The 21,333-nt window shown below is 45.3% G+C and overlaps 1 protein-coding gene across 1 annotated transcript in view; it reads right to left on the bottom strand.

The window, feature by feature from the left end:
* The window catches only part of ggt6 (gamma-glutamyltransferase 6), an 84,829-nt gene extending 64,096 nt beyond the window's left edge, over positions 1-20,733 (bottom strand). The window contains exon 1 of the mRNA XM_033018461.1: positions 20,525-20,733. Coding sequence (XP_032874352.1) covers positions 20,525-20,640 — 116 coding nt within the window. The 5' untranslated portion in view covers positions 20,641-20,733. The remainder of the gene's footprint in view (positions 1-20,524) is intronic.
* Positions 20,734-21,333: the final 600 nt, after the last annotated feature.

Here is a 21,333-nt window from a genome sequence, read left to right as displayed (position 1 = left end):
AATAAACTCACTTGAGCTTGAACTTCAGTGCTCTTCAGGAACCCTGCCGTTTACTGTGGATTTTTCCTCATATTTCACCTGCCAAAATGCAACACCTCACACTTGCCCGGATTATGCCCCTGTCCCACTTAGGCGATTTTTTAGGTGACTAGGCTGTCGCCACATGGTCGCCGGGGTGTCGCCCGTATGGTCGTGAGTAGTCTCCTCAGTCGCCCAAAGAATCGTAGCGCTTTTCTGGTCGCCGCTGGATTTTGAAATGTTCAAAACTTTTGGGCGACAGTTGGCTTATCGTAGGTTGTCAGCAGAATGACGTAGTTTGTCGCCGATGCTGACTTCAGTGAATTCCATTGGCATCTACCTACGTCAACCGGCACCGGCGACTGAATTGTCTTACCTTGTCGTAGCTTGTCGCGGGAGGACATAGGTTGTCGTGGGTGTGGTCGTAGGTTGTTGTAGGTGTGGTCGTAGGTGGACGTCCTAATGGGTCGCCGGTTGTCGGTAGCTTGCCGTAGCTGGACATCGACTGGTGGTAGACATTGTAGACATTGTCGTAGGGGGGTCCTGCTACGACTATGACAGTCGTCGTCTGTCGCAGAAAAAAATTGCCTAAGTGGGACAGGCCCATTAAACTCCATCTACCATCTCCATCTACCTGCATTTCCAACTGTTCAGAATCCTGCCGAATTCCTTAAACAGCCCTCCTCACTATCCACAGCTCTGACAATTTGTGTTGCCACTAGACTTATTAATCAGACCACCAACAACTTCATCCATATAATTTATTTACATTATAAACATCAGAGATCCCAGCGCTGATCTTTGCAAAACACCACTGACCACAGACCTCTAGTCAGACTATATGTGTAGGAAAGAACTGCAGATGCTGGTTTAAACTGGATAGACACAAAAAGCTGGAGTAACTCAGCGGATCTGGTAGCATCTCTGGAAAAAAGGAATAGGTGAGATTTCGGGACAAGACTGAAGAAGGGTCTCGATCCAAAACGTCACCTATTCCTTTTCTCCAGAGATGCTGCCTAACTCGCTGAGTTACTCCAGCATTTTGTGTCTACCTCTGGTTTAAACCAGCACCTGCAGATTCTCCTTTTTACATTTTGGCTGCAAGTTGATACATTCGGATTAATCTCCGTGAACCACTACCCCTCTGTTTTCTAACAAAAACCCCTAGTGGCGGGGCAGCACAGTGGCACAGCGGTAGAGCTGCCTCCTTACAGCGCCAGAGACCCGGGTTCGATCCTAACCACGTGTGCTGTCTGTTTGGAGTTTGTACGTTCTCCCAGTGACTGTGTGGGTTATCGCCGGGAACTCCAATTTCCAAAGATATGCAGGATGTCGATTAGTGTAGTTTATTGTCACATGCACTGAAGTACAGCAAAAAGCTTTTATGTTGGACTCATAGTGTCATAGAGTGATACAGTGTGGAAACAGACCCTTCGGATTCCAATTAAATCTTTTCATCTTCACCTTGAACCTATGTACTCTGGTCCTCGATTCCCCTACTCTGGGCAAAAGACTGTGCATCTACCTGATCTATTCCTCTCATGATCTGATACACCTTTATAAGATCACCCCTCATCCTCCTGCGCTCCATGGAATAGAGACCCAGCCTACTCAACCTCTCCCTATAGCTCACACCCTCTAGTCCTGGCAGCATCCTGGTTGTGTGCTAACCAGTCAGCGGAAAGACTATACGTAATTACAATCAAGTCGTCCACAACGTGCAGATACAGGATAAAGGGAATAACATTTAGTGCAAGATAAAGTCCAGTAAAGTCCAATTAAAGATAGTCCGAGCGTCTCCAATAAGGTAGACGGGAGGTCATGATCGTTTTCTAGTTGGTGGTAGGATGGTTTAGTTGCCTGATAACAATTGGGAAGAAACTGTCCCTGAATGTGGAGGTGTGTGTTTCCAACATTTGTAACTCTTGCCTGATAGGAGAGGGGAAAAGAGGGAGTAACCGGGGTGAGACTAGTCCTTGCTCCTAAAATATAAGGAAGAGGGAGTGTACGGGTGATCGCTGGTCAGAGCAGACTTGATGTGCCTGGTTTCCACGCTGCATCTCTAATCTAAACTAGTTCCCTGTTCTTCCTAAATGTTAATCCTAATTTCATGTACCACTTTGTGGCGCCTCGATGGCAGCCTCGCCAACAGTCTGTCTGTCCGTTTCGTCTTTTTGTTGTTACTTTTAGTATGTTTAAAAAGTTTGTGTTAATGTTCTCTGGTTTTGTTTTATGTGGGGAGTGGGGAGGGGGAAACGTTTTTTCAATCTCTTACCTTGCCGGAGATGCGATTGTTTGCGGGATCGTATCTCTGGTCGCTCTGCGGCCTAACATCATGAGCTGGCGGCCTTGCTCGGGACTGATTTTGAGCCCCACCGCTGGGTCGTGGACTTACCATCGGAGCCGATCCCTTGCCTGGGATCGACTCTCCAACATGCGGATTTCAACATCAGGAGTTCGCAGTCTTGGTAAGAGACCGATGTCAGGAAGCTCCAAAAGCCGCACGACGTTCGACATGCCCCGACCCGAGGTCAGATCGGCCGGCGCGGGGGAGCTGACATCCCTCCGATGCAGGAGCTTGATCGCCCCGATGAGGAGGCCCGCTGCCAGCTACGGGAGTAAGATCATCCCGTCAACGGACGGTTAGAGGTCCCCTGACCAAGGGAGGACATTTTGTCGCCTTCCATCACAGTGAGAAATGTAGAGGAGTCACTGTGGTGGATGTTCATGTTAAAATGTATTTTATGTGTTCTGTCACTTTTTATTGGTATGACTGTATGGCAAATCAAATTCCTCATATGTTACAAAACATACTTGGCTAATAAAATATGATTATGATTAATTTCATGTCTGTGAAAGGGCTATCCGACCACGCCTACTTATTTCTATCTGTGCTTAGTTCTACTGCTTTGATTAATATGCCCTCTGCACGCAGCCACACAGCCTTTAGTTCGTCCTTTTTATTAAGTGGGAATCCTCAGACCTTGTCGGCTGATTACCCCTTGGATTTGTACTCTCAATCCCTTCCTGTCACAGCCGGTTTATCATTTCCCCGACCGATATTTTTCTATCTCGCTCAGCCAGGTCACCAGCTCCTCATGCCGGCAATGCAGAGCGTACATGACAGACTGCATAGGGGCAAGGAGTTTGACAACCTGAAAACACTGATTTAAGGCACTGGGAAAAGAAGCAAGGCATAATGAGAATTGTGCCTCTAAAAATCAGTTGCTGGGATTCACTGCTTGGAAGGGTAGCGGAGTTTCACCCAAAGGAAAAATGGTGATTGATTAAAAATAAATGTTTTTATTTATCTCTCCGCCATTGCCTCTGGCTCTCAGAATAAATTCCCTCCTTGTGTGTACCTACCTTCTCCCCAGCTACCCTTTTATTTTTGGCTGGTCCCAATGGTTCATTATTACAGTGATTCTTTATTGTCAAAGATAGACACATAGTGCTGGGGTGACTCAGCGGGTCAGGCAACATCTCTAGAAAAAAAAGGATGGGTCACATTTTGGGCTGAAGTGGGAGGGGGGAGGGGGGAGTGAAGAGATGGAGGCGTGAAAAGAGAATCACATGTACAGGCATACAGTGACATTCCTTTCTGCATTCAGTTGAATAAAGTGTTCCCATACCCAAGCACAGTCCCCGATTAAGTACAAAGTGTATAGAAATAACCCACTGAGACAGTATACAAAAGTCGCCAGGTCTTGGCAAATTTTCAAAATCTAGTCCGGTCTGCACTCTCGGTCTTCCGAAGCAGTAACTGGGGAGAGAATGAAGACTGAAACGTCATCTCAGCTCTTATCAGGCAACTGATCCATCCTCTGGAGAGCCGTCCTGCCCTCCCATTGACCTAATTGGAGTTTAGTTTAAAGATACAATGTGGAAGCAGGCCCTTCGGCCCACTGAGTCCGTGCCAGCCATCAATCCCCGCACATTAACACTGCCCTGGGGTGGGAGATTGCAACCTGCACGTGGTCCGCCCTGTTTCGACAAATGCAATCAACCTGGTGTGCACAATCAAATAAGATCAAATAGAACAAGTTGTCCTACAACGTTAGGCTGTGCACGCCATACGCAAGAAGAAGAACACTACCCTACACACACTTAGGACAATTTTACATTCATACCAAGCCAAGTAACCTACAGAAAAAAACGGAACGGGGTACAGAGTTTGGATGCTCAGCCATGATCATATTGAACTGGTGCTGGCTCGAAGGGCCTACTCCTGCACCTATTTTCTATGTTTCTATGTCATCTGTCCACTCCCTCCACAGATGCTGCCTGAGCAGTTGTTTCCCCCGGAACTTTGTGCCCTTTTCTGTAAACCATCATCAGCAGTTCCTTGCATCTACACTGAGATTTCCAGCTGTTAAACAGACACGGCTCGATGAAAGATAGAAAAGACTCCGTCTCCACACTCCACAATGTATCCCCCTTGAGATCACACTTTCCCTAGCCAACAATGGGTCGACCAGGCACTGCCTTGCCTGGGGACATTTGTGGTCCTGGCCTTTCCTCGCCTCCACCTCTTCACCCCACCCTCCCCCTACTGTCAAACTGAAGAAGGGTTCCGACCCAAAATATCACCCATCCTTTGTCTCCAGAGATGCTGCCTGACCCGCTGAGTTCCACCACCACTTTGCATTTTTAGTTTTAGTTTTTAGTTTTAGAGAGAGTGCGGAAACAGGCCCTTTGGCCCACCGGGACAATTTTGGGACATTTTTTTACATTTTCCAAGCCAATTAACCAACAAACCTGTACGTCTTTGGAGTGTGGGAGACAATAGACAATAGGTGCAGGAGTAGGCCATTCGGCCCTTCGAGCTAGCACCGTCATTCAATGTCATCATGGCTGATCAGTACCCCGTTCCTGCCTTCTCCCCTTATCCCCTGACTCCACTATCTTTAAGTTCCAAACCAAAGAGTTTGGGAGGTAACCAAAGATCTCGGAGAAAACCCATGCTGGTCATGGGGGAAACGTCCAAACTCCGTACAGACAGCACCCGTAGTAGGGATCGAACCCGGGTCAACGCCGCTGCATTCGCTGTAAGGCAGCAACTCTACCGCTGCACCACCATGTCTATTTTCGAGAAATTCTTAGTTCTAACTGAGTTTCCCCCTGTGGTCACGGCAGATCCGTTTCCACAGCCGATCTTTGAGGCCGACGTCCCGGTTGGTATTCCGGTCCTTCAGCAGCCTAGGCGGACCGTTCCAGTACCGATCGACTCAGAGGCCGTGACCTCTGTTGTTACAACCAAACGGATGATCCAGAAATGCTCTGGAGCCAAAGGCACTGGAAAAACCGATGTATATTCTTCACACAATTACCCCGCAGAGAATCCTGAGAAATACAAGTCTGCATAAACATCCCAAATGTTTAAAAACATCGTATAGAATCATAGAACTGTACGGCAGAGTAATGAGTCCCTTCAGCCCATCTCATCCATGCCGACCTTGATGCCTATCCACACCAACATTTACCAGTAGTAAACTCCTATCTCCCTCTCCCATCTGGTCCATCATAGGTGCTGACCTCCCCACCATCCAATGGATCTACAGGAAGTGCTGCCCCTAACAAAAGCAGCCAGCATTATCAAGGACCCACACACCACCTTGGCCATGCTCTCATTTCCACTCCAGCCATCAGGAAGAATAAATAAAGGAGTCTGAAAACCATGACCTCCAGGATCAAGAATAGCTACTTCCCAACAATCATCGGGGTCTTGAACACCACAATACTACAAGCAAGCTATGAACTGTCTTGGTTGTGCTAAGGACTTTGGGATTCTGACAATAATACCGGAGTTTGTAGTTTATTGTTTTTTTTTGTTTACTATGTTATTTATGAGTACTGTGTTAACAGGCCAGTTATGCTGCTGCAAGTAAAATTTTCATTGTTCTGTTGTTAGTACCTATGAGAATTAAACAATCTTGACTTGACTCTATTTGAGTTGCGGTGGCACGGTGGTGCAGCGGTAGAGTTGCTGCCTTAGAGCGCCAGAGACCCGGGTTCAATCTACGGATGCTGACTGTAAGGAGTTTGCACGTTCTCCCTGTGACCGTATAATTTCCGAGTGCTCCCGTTTTCTCCCACGCTCCAAAAACTTGCGGGTTTTTAGGTTAATTGGCTTCTGTTGCTTGTCCCTAGTTTGTGGGAAAGAACTAGTGTATGGGTGATCATTGGTTGGCATGGGACTCGGTGAGTTGAAGGGCCCTGTTTCCACGCTGTATATCCAAACTAAACTACACCTTTCCTATCCAACCTGTCCAAATCTCTTTTCAAGTGGTATTTGTATCAACCTCTATCACGTCTTCAGCCAGATTAGCTATCATTTTATGTTTAATTTAGTTTAGAGATACAGAGCGGAAACACCGGGTGCGCGCCGACCAGCGATCCCCGCATTTTAACACTATCCTACACACACTAGGAACAATTTTTACATTTACGTAGCCAATTTACCTACATACCTGTACGTCTTGGATGTGTGGGTCACGGGGAGAATGTACAAACTCCGTACAGACAGCACCTGTAGTCGGAGTCGAACCCGGGTCTCCGGGACTGCAAGTGCTGTAAGGCAGCAACTCTACCGCTGCACCATCATGTGAAACACTTACCTCTGAGATCACCTTTAAATTTCTCCCCTCACCTTGGGTCACATGACCACACACAATAGAGTCCATAATTAGAGCCCAGTGAGAGAGCACCTCGACCAACGATTAACATCAAGGCTGGCCACATCTGTAGATTACTGCTAGATGACAATTTGATAAAACAAGTACTTATTTTCCAGGTTTATAACACCTATTCAATTTCCCAACTCAACCAGCCTCCCGTACATCAGGAAGACCAAGTGTAGATTAGTCGACTGTTTCATCAAACACATGCGCTCAGTCCGCCAAGGCCTACTTGTAGGAGCCATTTATGTTTAGGCTAGCTACTGTTGGCATATTATATTATTTTGTCCAGATAAATCTTACAGTATTATTTTGGACATTTGGGGGCAGCACAGAGGGATGTATATATATGGGCATGGTGTACAGAGAGGGGCAGACCAGGCACATGGGTGGAGGGCATACAGTACTCACCAGACCGGGAAGAACAGTTAGCTACAACTTGTACGCAGAATAAGGAAAGCCTGGTACGTTCATCTCTTTGTACAACTACTTCAATAAAGAACTAATTAAACTGGAAATAACGACTGGAAAATCTGTTCTATTTGGTCTGCGTAAGATCACTCCTACCTACCTGTGCAGTAATGGCAATGGAAAGTTGGACACTGGAACAGTCAGAAATATGCCATTACACTACTGAATCTCCCGTTTGCCACCATTTTAACTCTTCTTCCCATTCCTATGCTGACCATTCTGAACTGGGATTCCTCCAATGCCAGAGTGAGGCCACACGCAAACTGGAGGAACAGCATCCTATACTTCGCTTGGACAGCTTCCAACCCAGGGGTGTGAAGGTGGATTTCTTTAATTTCAAGTAACCCCTGCACTCCCTGTCTCCCCCACCCTAGTTGTCCTTAGTTCAACTAGTTCCACCAAAGATCCTATAGCAAGCAAGATAGATCACTCAACGGTCATGGGCAGATTCATGGGTAATTTTTGGCCCCATTTCCGTAACCAGCTTCCGTCTCCGCACCAAAGATCCCATACTAGTGCGGAGACGGAAGCCGGTTATGGAAACATCCTCGTAAAAATAAAAGTTCTTTGGTAAAAATCTTCTCCTCATTTTCAGAATTATAATTTATTAACACAAACTGTTCCCCCGCAACGTTGATTACACTGCGAGTCGGGTCACTGACATGGATGAAAAAAAGGCCCACGTTCCGCTCCATTGCGTACTACACGTCAGCCCATTGCATTTAGAAGGAGTGGTCTATCTTGCTCCGCTATAGGATCTTTGGTTCCACTGTTCCCATCCTTGTATCCCTTCATTATCACCTCTACCCCAGTCAACAATGAGCCATAATTAGCACTACCCTTCTTATCTGTTGCTGGCACTGCCGCCACTACCTCCAGTTCCCTCCCCTCTACTTTCAGTCTGAAGAAGGGTCCTAACCCAAACCATCACCTCGCCATGTTCTCCAGAGATGCAGAGTTACTCCAGCACTTCTGTGTCTTTTTATAAAAACAAATGCCAACCTACATACGACTCCCCCACCCCATGTTTAATAGCACCTTTGTTGCCACAAACCCAAGGAGGCTACACACCAATGTCAGTCACTGCTTCAGTGAGGAGACGTCACTGTGACGTCACAGTGAGGAGACGCCAGTGAGGCGCACAGCAGCCTCGCCAGCAGTTTGTCTGTCATTTCACCCTTTTTGTCATTTTTATTGGGTCAAAAGTATGGTTTTGGAAGTTTCTTAGTCTCTTTTATGTGGGGGGTGGTGGGAGGAGGGGGAAAACCGTTTTCTCAGTCACTTCCTGGTCGAGGATGCGTCTTTTCTCTGAGTCGCATCTTCGCTCCCCCCCTCCCCCCCGCGCCCTACCATCTGGATTGGCGCGGCCTTTCCTGCCGGAGACCGGCCAGAACTTCAGCAGCGTCGCAGCACTGAATTCCATCGCGGAGCGGGGCGGTGCCTTACCGGGGATCGCCTATGTTGGAGCTCCTGAGTGTTGGGCCTGCTGCTTTAACACCGTGCACCTATGGTTTGCGGAGCTTCCAGCTGCGGAGTCCTGGGACCTTTTGCCGGGGGGGTCGCCAGCGTTGAATCTCCATCCAACTCGGCCTGTGGACCTCGGGACCCAGGGTCTCCGGTAGGAAGCGGCCGATTCGGAAACTCCAAGCCGCTGAGTGTTCTTCCGTTCCGACGTCGGAGTTCCATCATCCTGGCGAGAGGGCCTGAAACATCAGGCCGCCGTAGCGGCGACTGTGGAGGGCTCAAAGGCCCCGACCACAGGTGAACAAAGAGGAAGTTGACTGAACTTTATTGCCTTCCCTCACAGTGGGAAACGTTGATTCCACTGTGTGGGGATGTTCATGTTAAATTCTATCGTGTGTTGTGTTCTGTTTATTCGTATGGCTGTATGCTCATTCAAATCTCACTTTACGAATTGGTGCATGTGATAATACATGTAACTTGAACTTGAACTTGAGTATATTGGTGGTGCAACAGTTAAGTTAGGAGTAACGTAGAGGAATGTGCAAACAAACTAAAGCCCTTGATCTCAAATCCCATCATGACAGCTGTGGAATTTACATTCAGCTAACAATTTAGAATTTAAATTTAAAAAGTTTGGCTTAGTAGCAACTAAACACGAGAATCATTGTCGTAAAGTACAGAAACAGGCCCATTCAGCCCAACTCATCCATGCTAACCCAGATGCCCATCCAAGCTGATCATACTGCCCATGTCCATCTGCCATTTCTCTTCCCACATTTACAACTGTTCGCAATCCTGCCGATTCCTTTAACGGGCTTCCTCACTATCCACAGCTCTGCCAATTTTTGTGTCTTCTCTAAACTACTAATCAGACCACCTCCAATTTCATTCATTTACATCACAAACAACAGAGGTCCCACACTTATTCCTCGCGAAACACCACAGATTACAGACCTCTTGCCAGACTTCATCCCTGCACCATTACTCTCTGTTTTCTAAGATCAGACATGCCCTAATCTTCTGGATCAGCCTACCATGACAGATCTTGTCATAAACGTTACTGAAGTCCATGTATCCAACATTCAATGACCGACCTTGATCAATCATCTTCATCCATGTCTCTTGAATATGGATGTCGTGCCCCAATCACAAAGGCTGGCAGCACTTTTTACAAATCCCCGACACCATATCCATCCAAACCTTGATTGTAAAATTTTTGACAAGTTCTGTCATGGTGGGCTGGTCCAGAAGATTAGGGCATGTCTGATTCATTGGAGACATTGCCATAAAGCTTCTCAAGATTCACTTAGTTCATAACTCATAGGAGTAGAGTTTGGACGTTCAGCCCATCGAGTCTACTCCACCATCCAATTATGGCTGATCTATCTTTCCATGTCAACCCCATTCTCCTGCCTTCTCCCCATAATCCTTGAACCTTGTGTCCTTCAGAGGAGGCAGTTTGCTCTCTTTAACTGGTTTGGCCCAAATGACTGGAGAACCACCATTCATAAATGATTCATAAATGCCCTCTGAAATGTTCAAGAGAATTTTGGGCTAGGGAATAACCTCTGGGCTTGCTCGAGCCATGCAGATTGCGGATAGAAATTAGAAACCAAAAAGGGATCTGTTGGGAGATGCAACCCTTGGCTCTTCTCCGAGGGTGGCCACCTTGTGGTGGTGGAACAGCTCACATGAGCCCACGATCCTGTGAGCTGAACCATCTGGAGCTATCTCCGGGCAGGGTCACCCAGAGCGGGCAGGTCCAGACAAAGTGTGGCTCAAGATAAAGACTTGCCACGGATAGCTTTCAAAGCCGCCATTATACATTTGTAAGGTGGAAATTGACAAATTCTTGATTAGTACGGGTGTCAGGGGTTATGGGGCGAAGGCAGGAGAATGGGGTTGAGATAAAAAGATGCTTGAATGGCAGAGTAGACTCCATGGGCCAAATGGCCTAATTGTGCTCCTATAACTTATGAACCTAGGACCTCAATAGTGTAATAGGCAGAGGATAGAGGCACCACAAGGGCTGAGAAGGCGGAAGACGGTTGCAGCAGGGATACTATCCCAGGCCTTTCCACCTGGGTGTGTCTCCAACAAGGACCATGTGCTGGCTGCCCGTGCACCAGTCTCTCCACGTTAAAACATGTCACATAGTACGGTACAACACAGGAACAGGCCCTTCGGCCCACAATGTCTATGCTGAACATGATGCCAAGTTAAACTATCTGCACATGATCTACATCCCTCCATTCCCAGCATATCCATGTACCTATCCAAAAGTTCCTTAAATGCCACTTTTGTATCTGCCTCCACCGTGGCAGCACGTTCCAGCACCCACCACTCTTGTGTGTAAACAAATCCTGCAACGTCACCTATCCATGTTCTCCAGAGATGTTGCCTAACCCATTGAGTTACTCCAGTATATAATGCTTATTATTTACAAATGATCACACCACATTTTCCCCCACAGTCCAGCGATTAGCCAGCTGGAAGAAGCTTTCAAACTGATGGTAAAGTTCACCAACAGAGGACATTAATGAGCATGTCCTTACCAGGCCAAACTCTCCCAGTACCTCAGACCCTCGAGTCCCTTCCTGTCCCATCCCAGCCCAGCCCCACCTGACCTTCTCTGGAGTTGAGTTTATTTTTTTTGTTTAGTTTCGGGATTTAACACGAGTAAAGGGTCTCACCCCTAAACGTCCCCTATCCATTTTCTCCAGAGACGCTGCCTGACCCGCTACGTTACGCCAGCACTTTGTGTCCTTTTGTGTTTCCGGTTTCCTCCCACTTTCCAAAGACGTACAGGTTTGTCGGTTACTTGGCTTCGGTAAAGATTGTATATTGTCCCTAGTGTGTAGGACAGTGCTAGTGTACAAGGGGGGTGATTGCTGGTCAGCACGGACTCGTTGGGCCGAAGGGCCTGTTTCCACTTTGTATCTCTAAACTAAACAAAAGACTTTGTGTGTCCATTTTAGGAGAACAATCATACTCGGCCTCAAGTGACCATGAAGATGACAGCTTTGGCTAACGCACTATGTCTATCCTAACCACACCAGCCAAGCTGAGAAGCTGCCAGCAAATGGTCAGGGAGATAGCAAGTGCATACCTTAATCCTCAATGTCATATTGATACTGAGATACGCTGCGGGGTATGCAAATACTGGCAAACAGGCAACAGCATTAATCAAAATGTCATTGTGTGAAGGACTAGGGGGATCTCAGTGAATTACAAGGCAGTAATCCAATTGAGCGGTTTAGATAATCCTATAAACTGGCCAGGCTGGAATATTGCAGTTTACAAATGCCGTCCCCTCCTGAGTTTTAATGTGCAACGAGAATCACTTGCCAGCAGAATTTGTGACGCACATAATTGTAAAACGTTATTTTATTTACATTGAAGATAGACACAAAATGCTGGAGTAACTCAGCGGGTCAGGCAGCATCTCCAGAGAAAAGGAGCAGGTGAGGTATCAGGTCGAAACCCTTCTTCAAACTGAGATTGAGGGGGGAGGGAAACTAGAGGTATGAAAAGGTTCAGAACAAATCGGAGCCAGCACCGATGACCAAGGAAAGGTAGAGCTCACAATGGTCCATTGTTGGTTGTGGAAGAGGTGATAAGGAAGGGAAACATTGATATGAACAATGGAACTAGCAGGACAACTAGGGTGGGGGGAGGGACGGAGAGAGACCAAATGCAGGGGTTAGTTGGAATTAGAAAATCAAATCATACCGCTGTGTTGTAAGCTGCCCAAGCGAAACATGAGGTGCTGTTCCTTCAATTTACGTGTTCCTCCAACTTACATTTCTTGACTTAATGTTTGCTTAGTATTCAAAGAGTTATTTCAGCTTATTATTTCCAAGAGTCGAGGTTAAAGTAAAAGGTGTACACAAGGACGCCAATTTAAAATAATTGGCCGAGAACCAGATGAAAGATAGAGATCTCAGGAGCTGGAGGAGATTACAGACCTCGGAGGCAGCCAGACAGCAAAGGGATTTTAACACGGATAACGTTTAAAGTTGAAGGTAAAAGAGCGGCATAAAGGTGCTGCCATAGATCTGCTGCCTTGCAGCGCCAGAAATCCTGACTACGGGTACTGTCTGTACGGAGTTTGCACGTTCTCCCTGTGACCACATGGGTTTCCCCCATGTGCTCCAGTTTCCTCCAAGACTCCTGAGATGTGCAGGTTTGTAGGTTAATTGGCTGCAGTAAAATTGTAAATTGCCCCTATTGTGTGGGATAGTGCAAGTGTACGGAGGGATCTCTGGTCAACGTGGACCCAGTAAGCTGAAGGGCCCATTTCCACGCTGTATCTCGAAAGTCCAAAGTAAAGTCTAGACTAGCGATGCTACAAAATCTACCTTCAGCGGCGCTGCAGTTCTGTCACTGGCCGTGTGCACCTTTGGGGGGGGGGGGGGATTAAAATGCAGTTTTGTACTGCTTGTCTGAGAGGAATTTCCTCGAGCTGTTAGCTGATGAGGAAAGATCAATCGGTCTTCCATTCCCGTTTAAAAATTTTCATATATAAATCGCTGGACAATTTAATAATTGGATTAAAATAAAAAGCAACTTCGAACGCCCTCAATACCTACAACGTGACAGATCGTAATGACAGGACAAAACAAAGGGTAAGTCGTCTATTTTACATATAATCTTGCTACGTGGGATGGCTAATTTTACGCTGCGAAATTTTTATTTGGGCCCCATACGAACCGGCAGTGTCTTTCCTGCCGATATGGGGTTCAAATTCATCGTAACCGCAACGTTCCAATCGATCGCGTTCCAGAAACAACCACTCGCAAGATGATTTAAATGCTCTTTTTTTTTGGACAATCATGTCATAAGAGCATCTAAATCATCTATATTTTGTGTTATTGTCTATCCATAGTCAATATTTTTATACTAAATATACACAAGTTTTAACCACATGTATTGTGCAAAAAATAATAATTTTGATGTTTCTAGATTAACTTATGGGAATTAAACATTAAATTCCTTCCATCTGGCATATAAATTAATGACAGTGAGATTTAAAAATCATGTTATATTGTGAATTCTTGTGTGAATGGGATTAGTTTGTTAATTGGATACTTAGGCTATTTAAAAAAATTATCCTTGTCTTAAGAAATTGAATCTACAGGACATTGTTAATGGGAAAGTAGTGGGCAGAAAAGCATGTCATGCGTGGTTTAAAGAGCAAAAACTTGAAGTTTACAATGCCAAAATTGAAAAGTTGAGGAAAAACAAGGTGTACAGAGTTGCTTATTGGTTACAATCTGAGGAGTATGATGATGCTACTGATTATGATATGCCAATGTTCCAGCTAGCAACTGATCTTCTCCATAAAGACGGTCTATTGCTAGAAATTGGAATTTATTTACATATCTGTTACGGACTTACAGCATATATACAATAATATTAGTTCTGATCTTGAGAATATCACATTTTTTAATTTTCAAGGCAGTCTGGGTGTTTATTACTGTTTCTGTCACAACGGTCAATTTTGTAATTAGCTACAATTAGGTAATTAACTAATTATATGTTTTAATTTCAGGTCATCCAAGTAAGATGTTTTATATTTGTTTCAGAATGCTTCAATCTATAGTAAATGAAAATTTCATTCAGTTCTCTTAATTTTTAAGAAAGTTATGGGCTTTTGACTGTCCTCGATCACAGCTTTTATGTTGTCAATGGAAAAGCAACAGGGAACAACATGCTAATTTCTGAGCATGAAAATGGCCATAACTTAATGATATGAAAGTGAATTAGGTGTCAAATTAAACTTCTTTTTATGCTTTATCTGATGGGATAAATTGCAGACTTGATTTTTATAATCTCAAAATTTTGTAACATTGCTATAAAGACTAAAGTAAAGAATGCAGGAATTGCTCAGGTAAGGCAGCTTATGTGGAGAGACGGAAACACAGAGTTAATATGGATCGACACAAAGTGCTGGAGTAACTCAGAGGGTCAGGCAGCATCTCTGGAGAAAACATCATTCATGTTCTCTAGAGATGCTGCCTGGCCTACCGTGTTACTTCAGCACTGCATCTATCTTCAGTGTGAACTAACATCGTCAGTTCTTTCCAATATAGAATTAAAGTTTCAGGATGACAATATATTGTGAGGACTTCTCTGAGATGAATTAAAATATTCTAACTGCTGACTGACCGACCAGCTGAGCACTTGCATTTTTTTCTGTTTATATTTCAGATTTCCAGTTAGTCATACAGCACGGAAACAGGCCCTTCAGCGCAACTCATCCAAGCAGAGTTTAGTACATTTTTTTGTTCATAAATATTGGCGGACATGAGCCAAAGGGCCTATTCATGTGCTGTACTGTGCTATCTTCCATGTATAAAGCTTATGCAATGAATAAATAATACCTTAGCCTCCTGCTGAAGCAAACCCTATTGGCTCCACACATTATAAATAACCAAATAATTTGTTTCACTGACGCAGAATACAGGACAAACTCAAAAGCATTCCTCACAACTGTGTTCCAACAGAGTGCGAGTGAAAATAAATTAAATATCCCATGCTTTATAGCTAACAGTGAAACCTGAAAAAATGAAGAATGGATTAAAATATTAAAATCCTTAATCCCAGGTGTTGCCTGGAGTAACAGACAGGGAGACACAGGGAACTGCAGTTAGAGCCAGACCCATGCAGCATGAAAACAGGCCCTTCGGCCCAACTAGCCCATGCTGACCAAGATGTCGCATCTACATTAGTCGCCTGCATTTGACCCATATCCCTCTAAACCTTTCCTATCCATGTACCTGTCCAAATGTGTTTCAAATGTTGTTGCCGTTTCAGTTGCTGGTTTACAAAAAGAAACATACAGAGTGCTTGAGTCATTCAGTGGGTCAGGCAAGATCTCTGGAGAACATGAATAGGTGACGTTTCACAGAGAGCCTGAGTCATTCAGCGGGTTAGGCAGTACCTCGGGAGAACATGGATAGGTGATGTTTCACAGAGTGCTGGAGTAACTCAGCGGGTCAGGCAAGATCTCGGGAGAACATGGATAGGTGACGTTTCACAGAGTGCTGGAGTAACTCAGCGGGTCAGGCAGCATCTGTGGAGAACATGGGTAGGTGACGTTTCAGGTCAACACACTTCAGTCGGAAGAAGGGTCCTGACCCAAAACGTCACCAATGCAAGCTCTCCAGAGACCTGCCTGACTGGCTGAGTTACTCCAGCCTTTGTGTCCTTTTGTGTATTAAGCAGCATCTGCAGTTCCATGTTTCTATGTTTTAGGTTGTGTGACATTTCCGATCAGGTGCCTTGAAAAACGTCACCTATCCATGTTCTCCAGATATGCTACCTTACCCGCTGAGTTACTCCAGCACTCTGTGAAACGTCACCTATCCATATTCTCCAGAGATGCTGCCTGACCCACTGAGTTACTCCAGCACTCTGTGAAACGTCACCTATCCATGTTCTCCAGAGATGCTGCCTGACCCACTGAGTCTGTGGGCTCTCCGCGCTGGCTGTGGTGCCAGGGGCCGCTGGTGTCGTCGGTCGGTTGGCCCGGCGGGAGAGGTGGAGGTGAGCTGGGGTTGGCGCTGATCCGCGCTGCCGGTGTGGCCCTGGGGGCTAGTGTCCAGTTGGTCCGGCCTTCTCCAAGCGGGTATGGGACACTCGAGGGGGGGGGACCGGGGACGGTCCAGTGGTGCTTCGGTAGCGCTTGTGGCTCCAGGGACACGGGTTCGATCCTGGCTGCGGATGAGGCCAAAAAAAAAATCGGACCCAAACCTATACTCAGTGATTCTACAGCGTTTCATTCGAATTTTATTTATGGCGTTCGACCTTTGACAAATCCCATGAATCCTTGTGTTTTTCAGAATACCAAACTCGTTTATTTAGTTTTAAGCGTCAGGCCTGACAGTGCCATGCACAAGTGCAATGAATCATGATGAAAATTGGGAGATACAAGCTAACCGAGAGACAAATGCAACAGGTAATTGATGATCACAAAGATAGACCTATAAGCAGAGTCAAGAGCTTCATATTTAGATGGACAAAATGGTAGACATGCTACAAAGCAGCATACACAAGAGTCTGTAGAGAGTGTTGGACTCAGGCCGGTCCATCACGGGTACAGCCCGCCCCACCATCGACAGTATCTACACCAGGCGCTGCTTCAAGAAGGCGGCATCTATCATCAAGGATCCCCACCATGCCCTCTTCTCACTGCTACCGTCGGGCAGGAGGTACAGAAACCTGAAGTCCCTCACCACCAGCTTCAGGAACAGCTACTTCCCCGCAACCATCAGGTTTTTTAAATGCAACCTAATTATACAAGCCTAATCATACCTCAACAATAGAACACTCTCATCTTCAATACTAGTCTTGTTTTTGCACTAATGTCTTTTTATTTGCAGTCTTTTCTTCGGATTTTATATGCCTATGATGCTGCTGCAGGCAATATTTTCCGTTGTGCCTGTACCTTACCGTACTCATGCATATGATAATAAACTTCAACTTGACCTTTTCTTTGGCAATTCATATTCCACGCTAAGTTCAATTAATAAAATCTCGCTGTACCTTCAGAACTGGGTAATAAATAATCTCAACCCGACATAATTAATAAAATGCCCTTTGATTCATGTTAAAATAGACGTCATGAATTTATCAAAATAAATTAACTAATTTAAGTGACTATTCAATGCATCAAATTATAGAAGTATTGCTGCAACGGAAGGCTTGAGCAATGGTGCAGCATTAACTTTTACAGAGATACAGTGCCCTCCATAATGTTAGGGACAAATACCCATCATTTATTTATTTGCCTCTGTACTCCACTATTTGAGATTTGTGATTTTAAAAAATCACATGTGGTTAAAGTGCACATTGTCAGATTTTATTAAAGGGTATTTTTATACATTTTGGTTTCACCATGTAGAAATTACAGCTGTGTTTGTACATAGTCCCCCCATTTCAGGGCACCATTATGTTTGGGACACGCGGCTTCACAGGCATTTGTAATTGCTCAGGTGTGTATAATTGCCTCCTTAATGCAGGTATAATAGAGCTCTGAGCAGTCTTTCCATCACCTTTGGAAACCTTTATTGCTTTTTATCAATATGAGGACCAAAGTTGTGTCAATGAAAGACAAAGGAGCCATTATGAGACTGAGAAACAAGAATAAAACTGTTAGAGACATCAGCCAAAACTTTTGCTTATCAAGATCAACTGTTTGGACCATTATTAAGAAGAAAGAGAGCACTGGTGAGCTTACTAATCGCAAAGGGCAAGGAAGACCTCCACAGCTGCTGACAGAAGAATTCTCTCTATAATAAAGGTAAGTCCCCAAACACCTGAACGACAGATCAGAAACACTCTTCAGGAGTCCTATCCATGCATTTGATCCCAGCTGCCTATATCTGTCCCATACATCCTTCTTGTTTTTGATCAATGCCTCAATTTCCCTCGTCAGCCAAGCTTCCTTATTTTTGCCTGCTTTGCCCTTCACTCTAACGGGGATGTACTTATCCTGAGTTTTCGTCAGCACACTTTTTAATATCCCACTTAGCGAGATCTTCGGTTTCCTCTCATACTTCAAAGACGTACAGGTTTGTAGATTAGTCGGCTTGGTATATGTGTAAATTGTCCCCAATGTGTCGGAGAGTGTTAATGTGCGGGGATCGCTGGTCGGTGCGGACTAGTTGGGCCGAAGGGCCTGTTTCCGCACTGCGTCTAAACTAAACTAAACTGATGATGCGCATCAGCCAATTTGCATACGGCAAGGTCAGCTTGAAGGATAAGTATTGGGCTGAGCAGAGGAGAGGTGGCCAGGGATCATTTATGGTCACACATGAGGCTTTATATTTCATCCAAAACAATAATACATCAAATAGTGTACCCTGTTGTTAGAATTGCCACGAGCATTTAATTTTGCTTCAAAAAATCTTAAAAATGCAGATATTATGCATAACTGGCAGATTAAATGCATTTATTGTGAAGACACAATATGATAGTTTAGTTTAGTTTCTTGTCACGCGTATCGAGGTACAGTGAAGAACTTTTGTTGTGTGCTATCCATCCAGCAGAAAGACAATACATGATTATAATCGAGCCATCCACAGTGTACAGATAAAGGGAATAACGTGAATAATATTTAGTGCTAGATAACTTCCAGTAAAGTCCAATTAAAGATAGTCTGAGGGTCTCTAATGAGGTAGATAGTAGTTCAAGACTGCTCTCTAGTGGTTGGTAGGATGGTTCAGTTGCCTGATAACAGTTGGGAAGAAACTGTTCCTGAATCTGGAGGTGTGCGTTTTCACTCTTCTGTACCTCTTGCCTGATGGGAGAGGGGAGAGGGGAGAATGCCGGGGTGCGACATCCTTGATTATGCTGCTGGCCAAGTCGAGGCAGCGTGAAGTGTAAATGAGTCAATGGAAGTGAGGTTGGTTTGTGTGATGGTCTGGGCTGCGTCCACAATTCTAGGTTTTTTTTCGGTTCTGGGTTTAAGTTCTAGGGTGGGTTAGTCAATGATTTGGCCAAGTAGCTAGGTGGGGGGAGGTGGACAGGAAGGAATCTCAGATTAATATAAAGGTGTAGGAAAGAATGTAATTGTTGGATATCATTAGCAATATTTCATGCTTTCATGCTTTCATTCAACAAAATAGGCCATTTGTCCCTTAGATCGATGCCAGCCTCACAGAGTATTCCTCCACATATTATTGCAACCTATTCACTCTCACAATGCCTTCAACTCCACTATCGATCGCCCCTATCTCCAGATTATCCTGCCACCCATCTACACTAGGAGTAATTTACAGTCACCAGTTAATGTACCAATTCATCTTCGGGAAGCAGGAAGAAACCTAAGCACCGCAGGGAAAACCATGCAGTCACAGAAAAACCATGAAGACTGCACACCCTAAGGTCATGAGCGAACATTGGACACTGAAAGCATTCTGTAGGAGTATTAAATGCTTCACAGTGCCACCCATTTTCATGTTCATAAGTCAAAGGAGCAGAATTAGGCCATTTGGCCCATAGAGTTTACTCCACCATTCAATCATGGCTGATCTATCTTTTCCTCTCAACTCCATTCTCCTGCCTTCTTCCCATAACCCCTGACACCCTTACTCCTCAAAAATTAATACCAGTTTCTTAACTGAAAAATATTGCGTTAGAATAAAGACATTTTAAATATCTGATCTTTTCAGGGTTTAGAACAAAAAAAAATCTCTGAAATAAACCAAAAAACAAAATCTGAAAAAAAATCAAGACTTCGTTTTTGTTCTGAGAAATCTGAAGATTAAGTCCAATCCCACCAGGAGAGCACTGAGGATATTGTTCAAAGATTTTGTCTGAACTTGTCATACATCCCCGTGCAGTCACTTCTAAACAATCAGACCAAAGTATCAGAGAATTGTCTCTTCTAACGGTGACAAGAAATATAGAACATAGTGCAGGCCATTCTGCCCTGCGAGCCAACACCACCATTCACTGTGATTATGGCTGATCATCCAAAACCAGTACCCTGTTCCGGGTTTTTCCATAGGTTAATTGGCTTGGTATGAATGTAAAATTGTCCCTAGTGTGTGTAGGATAGTGTTAATGTGCGGGGATTGATGGCTGGCACGGACTCAGTGCACCAAAAAGCCTGCTTCCACGTTGTATCTATAAACTAAACTCCAATGAGGCAGATGGGAGGTCAGGACTGCTCTCTAGAGGATGGTTCAGTTGCCTGATAAGGGCCGAGAAGAAACTGCCCCTGTATCGTTTTCAGACTTCTGTATCTCTTGCCTGATGGGATAAGGAGAAGAGGGAGTGACTGGAGTGGGGAATGGTTAGGGTCCAGGAAGGTTTGACCTTTCTAACACTTTAAACTTCCATGACCATTTTCTTGTTTGGTTATTTCAGTAACATCTACTTACGTGTGCAGATAAATGGACACCTGTTCCTTTTCTTCCTCCTCTTCCTCGCTCCAGTCCTTGGCTGTGATCTTTTGATAACGTGCTCCTGAGGCCCATTTCGTCGCTCCGGCTACCATTTCAAGTCTGCGCCCTTTTATCTCCTCCCCCAGGATCACTATCGCCTAGTTCCGCCTCTCCTGTCGGTGAGTAAACTTTGTGGTGGCTTTGAGCGGCTCTGAGAGGTGAGACATGCCGCACCTCCACCTGCAGGACAAGTCGCACCAACCTCTGGATACCGCATTAATGCCCGTCCCATAACATGGATGTCACATAATATTCCCCCCCCCCCCCCACCCCAGGCAACTGAGTCAAGAGCTGAGAGCTGGGCACCTGCAAATCCAATACAAGTTCACCGCCGATTTTCTGGCAACCTTGGTTCCAAAGCATTTCTGGATTATCCGTTTTGCCAAATCGACAGATGTTATGTCCTCCAAGAGGAGTCCAATTGTACCGGAACAAAGACCGAAGAAAGACCGAGATACCAGCCCGTAAAGTCGACCTTGGAAGTCGGCTACAGGGAACTGATCTGCCAACCGGTCAGGCCAAAACTCCACAGCCCCGGCCACAGAGGAGAAAATTTGACTCGCCGATCGGCTGCAGAAGTCGGCTATGAGATAGGATCTGCCGGCTCCAGCAGGGCCAGGGTTCCAGAGCCCTGGCCTTACGAGGCACATTCGACTCGCCAATCAGTTTGGAAGAGCTGGTGAGGTTGAGCTCACCGCCTCACCTGTCCCAGGCGTCACATTTTCGGGGGGAATTCGAGGGGGAAT

The sequence above is a fragment of the Amblyraja radiata genome, chromosome 3, assembly GCF_010909765.2.
Source record: "Amblyraja radiata isolate CabotCenter1 chromosome 3, sAmbRad1.1.pri, whole genome shotgun sequence".
Taxonomy (NCBI): Eukaryota; Metazoa; Chordata; class Chondrichthyes; order Rajiformes; family Rajidae; genus Amblyraja; species Amblyraja radiata.
This window is presented reverse-complemented; position numbering and strand designations above follow the sequence as displayed.